The sequence below is a fragment of the Belonocnema kinseyi genome, chromosome 7, assembly GCF_010883055.1.
Source record: "Belonocnema kinseyi isolate 2016_QV_RU_SX_M_011 chromosome 7, B_treatae_v1, whole genome shotgun sequence".
Taxonomy (NCBI): Eukaryota; Metazoa; Arthropoda; class Insecta; order Hymenoptera; family Cynipidae; genus Belonocnema; species Belonocnema kinseyi.
Genome location: NC_046663.1, coordinates 120,185,961 through 120,195,076, shown reverse-complemented (window position 1 = coordinate 120,195,076; position 9,116 = coordinate 120,185,961). Strand labels below are relative to the sequence as shown.

At 32.4% G+C, this 9,116-nt stretch overlaps 1 protein-coding gene across 2 annotated transcripts in view; it reads left to right on the top strand.

Annotated features, from left to right (window-relative positions):
* Positions 1–1,345: 1,345 nt before the first annotated feature.
* Positions 1,346–9,116, top strand: part of LOC117175861 (ankyrin-3-like) — an 8,378-nt gene continuing 607 nt past the window's right edge. Inside the window, exons 1-5 of one of the 2 annotated variants that reach the window (XM_033365663.1) lie at positions 1,346–1,789; positions 4,243–4,483; positions 6,439–6,682; positions 7,562–8,149; positions 8,215–8,955. In XM_033365663.1, coding sequence (XP_033221554.1) covers positions 1,446–1,789; positions 4,243–4,483; positions 6,439–6,682; positions 7,562–8,115 — 1,383 coding nt within the window. In that variant the 5' untranslated portion in view covers positions 1,346–1,445 and the 3' untranslated portion in view covers positions 8,116–8,149; positions 8,215–8,955. Of the gene's footprint in view, positions 1,790–4,242; positions 4,484–6,438; positions 6,683–7,561; positions 8,150–8,214; positions 8,956–9,116 lie in introns of those variants that run through there. The other variant, XM_033365664.1, reaches the window with a different exon arrangement.

Genomic DNA, 9,116 nt, shown 5'->3' with positions numbered 1-9,116 from the left:
CAACATTATAATAAACCAAATTGGCTATGTCCTCAAGTTCTGCTTCTTGTGCGGCGGTCCGATAGGTGAAAGATACGTAACCAGCTCGCAACGCAGCAGCGCGACAGATCGCACGCGATTGGCTTACGCTCTGTGTGAGTGCACGGACGGCAAGTACATGAGCAGTTTCCAGCGCACTGCACACGTATTATCTTGTGCGAATACATTTAGCAAGGAGAAAATTGTTCCAACCCGACCTAGGGAAGAGAGAAATAGAATTTGCAACATGTGCATGCGCGAAGATTGCTTTGATTTTCCTGGGTTGTAAACAGCAACTTTCTTCTCCGTCTACAGGCATAGTAAAGTAGAATTTCCATACATGTCTGATTAAAAAGAGCAGTGTTGCAAAAAATATCGTGACAAAGTTAGAAGTTTCAATAAATATCGTAAGAACGTGGCCTTGTTTATGGTATTCTTATGAATAATTTGATTAAAAACTCAATTTTGTAAAGTTATTTACAAAAATGTTTGGTGAAAAAGTGATACAGAAATAGATTCGTTAAAAGGATAGAGACGTTACATTGTGTCATCTGCTGGATTTCATATTTATTCATTGGAAATCATTAGCAGTTACTTATTATTTGATTCAGTAAAATTTATAGTTCAATTCATTTTAATTCACTTGTACTCAAGGACGAATTAAAATTATATATATATATATATATATATATATATTCGACTCTTCATTTTTCAAAGTCTAGGATTATCAACTTGTAAAAAATCAATTGTTTATTTGAAGATGACAAATGTAAAATTCATATCGAGGACAGGTATCGATAATTTGTTCCGTGTGCATAGATACTTAAAAAGAATATCAGAAAAATTATTTATCAAAATGCGTACTTATCCCTGAATATCTATGATACTATTGTATTAACGCACTGAAGAAATGTTAAAGAGCTTAATGCTTTCAATCGCTTAATCCGCCGTAATGCTTTTGATATTAATGATTTTTGAAATAAAATATTTTTTTGGCAGATCGCAGTCACGATTTACTTCTCCTTTGGCTTTGGACTACTATTTAAGAAAAACAAATCAGTTAAAAAAGCGTTCACATTTCTACTTATAGTCTAACAATATTATATACTGATATATCAAATTTATGGAAAAAGGGTGTTTATTCCTGAATTGAGAACTATCTACGCAAGGCTATCTTTCCATATTAACTACATAATGTATTAGACCTGATTTTAATATAGGATTCTTACATGGATAAACACAATATGTACCTACAAAATTACGTATTAAAAATCGATGATGTAATTACTATTGGTTTTATAAAATGTGGCTTGAAAATATTGCGTATGTCCTTCAAAGTGAATAAAGAAATCCTGTTCAATGCATAATGATCTCGTTGAGTACATTCGTGGAATGGTGCAATAAAGGTCTTTCAAAATTTGCTTTAGATGCCGGCCGAATGCATCGCTAATCCGTTGCAGCGGGAGTTGGCTGACTCGATAATTCGGATGCAACCGCTAGATGAAATTCGAATATTACTCGCGTGTGGTGCCAAGCCTAATGATGCCGTCACTCAGGGCCTACGACCCCTGCATTATGCGGTCTGGCAAAGGTATGAAGATGCAGCCCAGCTTCTTTTAGTCAGGGGTGCAGATATTGATGCTACAGATGAATGCGGTTATTCCGCACTGCATCTTGCAGCAGAGCACGGATATCTAGACCTTGTCAAGCTACTTCTCAAGTATGGGGCTAAAGTCGATCATCGTGAGGACACTGGTGAACTATTTCCTAGGTATAAACAAAAATTCAATTTTTTACATTTCTCGTCCAACCTTATATCAATTATATCATCATGTATGTAAGAAAAATTATTTATACATATATCTGCTCCTTATTTTTAATTCATTGATTATTAATTACTCAGTTAACTCGTTATGAATATAAACATTAAAATTATTTTAGTGTGAAAAAGTTCAAACATTTTTTAAATTGTGATTTTGAAACAGTTCATTAAAAATACTTTAAATTTTAATTGGTAAAAATTGAGAATTTTCACGTATTCATCCTAATTAAAAAATGTCACATATTTTGAGTGCTCTATGCCACATGGAATCAAATTCGGGTAAGTCTGTATAAGGAATCAGGTTTGAATTGCAATATGAAATACGAAATGTTTGCAATAAAATAAACAAGTAGACCATCCGTAAATCGACTCAATCTGAGTGTTCTTTATACGTCGACGTATCCGAAATTGATTTGATTCCATATTGGGGTACATTTCTGCAAAGGTGAGGAAAAATCATTGAATTAATACTTGACCTAGCGGTTGCGTTTGTATCCTAGTTAAGAGTTCCAAACGAATTTTTGGCGCAGTTTAATAGAAATAAGGTTCTTCATATTTTTTACTTTTTTCAAAAAGAAGTTTCCTTCCAAAATCTCAATATGTATTTATCTAAGATCAAAACAGTACGCAGTAAGTTGTTGATCTCGTTGAAATATTTTTTTTTGTCTTTAAAATTTTTTCCCAAAATCAATATTTTTCAAGAAAAATTACGAAACTTAATTTTCAGATTTTTCTTTAAAAAGTATACTAAATGGCATAACAGGATTAGCATGTATGTAATGGCCCGGCTTGGATTAACTTAAGATTTTTACTATAAGTTAGCATTGATGTGAGATTAAATTTCTCAAGGAATATTATGTATGAAAAAAATGTTGTGGGAGGAAGTTATAGGGGTAATAAGAAAAATAAACATTTTTATTTGAGAATAGCTGCACTGATTTTTCTACAAAAAATATTTGTTATGGGTTTAAATACCGAATATTATAAAAAATTACATTACGGAATATTTCAGAACATTTCATTCAATTGTGAAATTACAGAAAATGTTGGGAAGTTCAAGGTAAGCAAATATTTCCGAAAGAAATCCAAAAAATGTCAAAGCATCCGAAAACAGGGTTGCTAAGAATACCGAATTTGAAATTCCCTAATTCTTCTCTGACTACTTATTAATTTTCTTTTACTTTCGGCAATTTTTCTTTCAAGTGTCCAACAACCTAACATCTAGGAGATCAATATAATGTGATGAGAAAGAATATTTATATATAAATTTATCTTATAAACTTTTAGTGATAAAGTCTTTCAGAATTTTATAATTTTCAACTTCAGTTTATCTAGGATTTTCTAACTGAATCTTAAAATATTTGGAAATTTCTGATAAATTTATAAATTACTGAAATTTTTTTGTAATCTTACATATACAAAATTTTTGAAAATTTTCGAAAATTTAGATTACATTACATTATATCAGAGTTTATTGAAGCCCTAGAACAGTGTCCCCGAAGGCAAACGATTATGTACAAAAAGAAATATGTGATAACCTATTTTTTGTATCATTGAAGGTGATATTATGGTAGATCTTCGTTAATTTATTGAAATTTATCAGTGATTCATGGTACCTTATCGCTTCGGGTTAGTAGAATCACTATAGTCACAATGAGGGTGTCCAAAGGAGTGTTCAAACATTAGATAACACATGTTTCAGATCTTTTGGACATCCCCGTACCCTTTTGTCATAAGTTTTTCCTGTGCCAATACACGTAATTCACGTTTAAAAAAGGAAAACTTTCTACCCTCGTGCTCGAGTAGTTCTTTGTGATAGAAGTCCGTTTTTGCGCACGTGTTTCAGATAATAAATTTTGTAAAAAATTAATCAAAATTACCCCCTTTGTTGCTTGAGAAAGTAACCGAAATGTTGAAAAAGTGTTTTAAAAAACTAGAGTGTAACTAGAACCATCTTTTTCATTGAAAAAATCATATATAAACAAAATATTAACTCCATATCAAACCTTTTTTGTTGGAAATTTAATTTTGTAAAAAATTAGAATTCTCTTCTTACTCCATGATTTCTGTCACCGACATTTTGAGCATTTGTTGGTTCTTGTTTACGCTGAAATTTAGAAGCTTTTAGATTTATATTGAAAGTTGGCGTTAGAAACATGGTATGCGAAGGAAAAAAAATTGATACTCATTATAATAATTACATTTCACTCAAATGGTTAAGTGAAAAAGAGTTTACGTTATATAAATTTATCGAAATTACACATCAAGAACAATAAACATAATATTATTTGAAAAATAGTTGAAAATATGGAAAATATGGCCTTAGACTTTATTTAATGTCACATTAAAACCATTTGATTAATACAAATAATATCTTGATAAAATCTTTTTTCTTTTTTAAGAACCACGTTGTGTGATGAACCCCTGCGATTGGCTTTGAGGAATCGACACATCGAAGTTGCAAAAACACTGCTTGAAGCTGGTGCTGATCCTAACAAGAGATATTTTTTCGGCTCCGAAATCAATCTTGTCTCCCCCTTGGATTTAGAATGTATGGAATTACTTTTGGCCTTTGGTGCTCATCCAAATACGAGAGATCGTGCTGGACTTACGCCTCTCATGAAAGCTGCGAGATTACCCCAGGTAAAACAGAAAAAAAAAACAAATTCAAATAAAATTGCATCAAATTAGTTTTTTTCTAATGAATATATTTTATTATTATGTCAATCAAATAAAAATAAAAATTTTAAATATCTTGTGTGCTGCAAAAAGATTGATCTATGTGAAAAATTAATTAGAAGAGTATCAGATTATGAAAAAAGTAATAATAAAAATTAATTTCTTCTAAAAATATCCAAAATACTAGGGCGCGCTTCAGTTAGTATCTTACTCTTACTGCATGCACCTACTTAATAGGACGTGCAGCAATCCTAGTAGCACCCCCTGGTTTTGGTTATCCTTTTAGATATCACAACAGTTTGCGGCGACTTCTTACCGCAAGTATGTAAGATGTAGGCTTCACGGCAACGTTGCGAGATAAACTTCAGGGAAACTGAATAACAAATTGGAAATCTTTAATTTATTGCGTTATGGAGCAGTTTTCTGTGTATACTAGGCTAGAGCTGCGCACTACCCGGCCATAAGCGTTGAATAGAGGAAAATGAATATTGTTAGATTTCAGCGTAAAAGTGAAGATTATTCTATTCTTTTGAATGCGCGATTTTTTTATCTGTCTAAAAGTTCACCATTAGAATAGGTAATCTCAGAAACTAATTCATTTCTATTTCCATAGCGACCGCCGCATAGTTTCCTATTCCCCAAATTAGAACGTGTTTTCAATATATTTAAGTCCTTATAATTGTACTGATCGGCACATTTCACAGAGATGTCATGTATTCCTTGAAAGTTTTCATATTTAACGTTTATTTATTTCCTTCTAATCAGTTCATAAAATATGTGTCATAAATTGTTTTAATTCCTTCATGCGGAATATAAGTTTTGACATTTTAATTCTAATTAATTCAAACCTGACTCTCTAGAGTTAAAATTATTTTAATTCACGCATTTGAATAGATTTCTGAAATGCATTTTTTTAAAAGTTTAAATAAATTATTAAAATATAAATAAATATCAATTTAAATATTTTCAGAATTTATAAGTTATAACCCGATTTAATAATGGAAACATAAGTTAAATAAATGGTTCCGTTAAATGTTACTGAATCGATTGAGAGGAATAGGATTTGCTTTTTTTCTGTTTCCCTTGGGGGATTTTTGGATGGTGGAAAAATCGCGTATTCATAAGAATACAAATTCTTAATTCTTCTGAATTCAACGCTTATTACCGGGTAGTTTTTTATGATGTTCATAAATGTGCGTATCAATGCGTGCCATATTTCGTATTTAAAAAAAAATGCAATTTTGACAGTAATTTCCTATAAGTTCCCCTTAAGCTTACGATATGCAAGATTTCCTCAAAACTAAATTTCCTCTAAACTTTGCACTGCAAACTTTAGGCAAGTGTGATGCTGTTGTCTTTGGGTCTAATATCTGAAAATTTTCTTTCGCTGCATGTATAAAAAAGTTAAGTCAGTACTTTTGTTACTGTTACTATATCAAGTCCTCATTTAAAACCAATTGCACGATTTAATTTAAATTGTTTGCTAATTATGAAAATGTTATCAATTTGAATGCAATGACATTTTTAGAAATATATGCTTTGGAATTTAAAACAGCTTCAAATATGTGATAAGTTTTCTGTTTTAACAAACTACGAAAACTATTATGTTTTTGACAAATTAAAGTTCTCCAGTAAGTTTTTTCATTTTTAAAGATCTCGAATTAGCAAGGTCTCCTTAATTAATGAAAGTCCTACTTTCTTTGACTAATTTTACAACTTGGATTGGATCACTTCATTATGTGTTTCTTTTTCTCAATTTTAATTACGTAATTATATTTGTCGTAGAGAAGGAATGATGCTGGCAAGTGATTTAGGAACTAGGAAGTTACCTTAGACAACTTTTATAGAACATCAAGAAATAGGTCCATGTTTCTATGCAAAATAAATAATATATGTTGTGTTAAACGATTATTTTTCAGGGTATATCATCGGTTCTTTTACTGCTGAGCCACGGAGCAGACGTAAATGCAACGGCCGATGCCAGACATGACTATCGAACAGTTTTACATTACGCGATACTTGGTGGGGATCCAGCTGTCATAAATCTTCTTTTGAAACAGGGGGCCACCCTTGACCTCGGTGCTGACTATCAAAAACCAACAGCCTTGGACTTGGCGATTCTCAAGGGAGATCCGTCGATTGTGGAAATGTTGCTTTTTGCAGGTGAATTAAACAAAAGTGTTCCGCTCGAAATAAACTTTACCTGTAATAGTTTTTTTTACAGCCCCATTTTTTTTTAGATAGAATCTGAAATAACGGATTCCATTGTAGAACCTATTTTAGAATCCATTTCTTCGAATCTCAGAATTCAAAATAATTCGTAAATTATTATTATTTCAATCTATTTTTAACAAATGAATGCCAAAATTTTGACTTAGAAAAAGCATGGAATTTTGTAAAAGATCTTGAAAAATATGAAATTTCGTGAATCTAAACACTTTTACCAAGACATTGTTATTGATCTGGAAACTGTAGTGTAGGTAATTAAAGAATATTAGGCTTCACAGTTTCAGCCGAGAAAAACTCAAATTATCAAATTCAATGAGAATGGCACTGAAAAGTTTCTTTCAGGCATTAAGAACAAATTCCGTAAATATTTGTTTTTAATTTCTTAACTGTATGTGGATGGTTGAATTCGGTTCTTTGTTAAATTTATGGTGGAAGGTAACCTCATATGCATAAATAGTGCTAAGGAAACCATTTTTTTCGTCGAAATCAATTTTGTTTTAATTCACTGTTTTGTTATCCAATGAAAAATTAGTAAGCGACATTTACCATTGAGGGTCTTTAACCGTGAACATATTCCGGAAAATTGACTCTATTTCGAATATTACTTACACTTACTAGGGTTTTCCGCTCAAACTTTAATACAAATTATCTTACTTTTTTCACATAAGATGCCATATTTCTGGCAAAATCTTTCGATTTCTTTGTAGCGTATTGTTATTACTAACAAAATAATAACATGTAAAATAGGGTTTTATAAAAAGTACAAGTTGATTATCAAAGAGTTAAAAAAAGCATTCTGTTATTTTTTTATAGGAGCAGATGTAAATGCAACATCGCCAATAATTGGTTCTCCTCTACATGTAGCATGTGCAGACAACATACCTAATAGGTTGGAAGTTCTATGCATGTTATTGGAGCGAGGTGCAGATCCTAATTTGGTGATTCGAAGTGACGAGGGATTATCTTTAAGACCAGTTTTAGCAGAATATGTTGCATCAAACCAAAACCCATCTGTGGAAGTGGTAGCTTTGCTGCTAAAGTATGGGGCCAGAGTGGTAATCAAAACTCAATTCAGAGACCCCCATGGAATCCTAAATTCCCTTCAGAATACAGCAGACAAGCCGAGGATATTAAAGGCGCTTTTAGAAGCTGCGGAGAGCTTTGATCCTTGTATGATACGAAGATCCAGTAGCTTAACAGACGCTCAGAAAGCTCTTGTTATGGAAGCTGCGATAACACCTTTACCTCTAACCCATCAGGCGAGACTCATTGTTCGTAAGCTCTGTGGTACGAAATTGCCAAAAATCGTTAGGAGGCTTCAATTACCACAGTCACTACATCGTTACCTTATGTATGACTTCTATTAGTACTGGATTTATTATTTCAGTCGTACTGATTCCGGTGAGTATGTTTTCTTTTTCTATCAAACTGAATTTATTTTATATTAGGCCAGCATTCCTTTTCAGACTTCACAACCCTCTACCGTGAAAAATTGATGATAAAAGTGTAAGGAAACGTTCTTTATTGTCCAGCGTGCAAAATAAATGCGACTTCCGTATATGTACAGCCGGCGGAATGTGTGAAATGGTGGCCCGACGACACGGACGAGAACGCGCTTACAAACCGCTTATATCCTTGCAATCTTCATTGGTCGAAAAGCCCACAACAGATTTTGTACTTTTTCAACGCATTGTTTATCTCGTGCTCTAGAATGAAAAAAATATCATATGTGGTAAGAGCGACGTTGGTCAATTCCCACTCGTGTGATTGCCGCACGAGCGAAGTGGGATTGACTAACTTGTCGCCCTTGCCGCATAATATATGCATTATTTTTATCAGGGTATATTCGAACGGGCTTTTCTAACAAAATGGGCAGTTCTAAAAGTCACTTGGAAGATGAAGAAAAGAAAAAGAGAAAGAAAAAAAGGTCGGGCAGTTTCAAAAAATTCTTAGAATATACCCTGATTTTTATTAAAAATTGCCTACAACTTAGAAGAGAGTCGGGTAGTAATGTCCGCTTAAGCCTTTTTATTAATAACGTAACGCATCGATCAAAATAGCAATATGAAACGTTAATTATAATGTGAGTGCTTTTATTAACACCTCCGAAGCAGATATTTTGAGAATAATAGAATTGTTTACGCGCCTTTATTTGATTAAATGTTTTGACACGTGCTATAAATAATAATGCAAGAGGTAGCAGAGAAGTTCAATAAGTAGATCAATTTTCCTATAAAAATTGTCTCTTAGAATTTATTAAACTGACGCTATGAAAGAAGTTATATAATTAAAATTGTAGAGTGTTGCTTACAAGCCGGTCGTGAGAGTACTGACTCTTAGCTTTCTTTTCTTAGTCATTATCGATCAT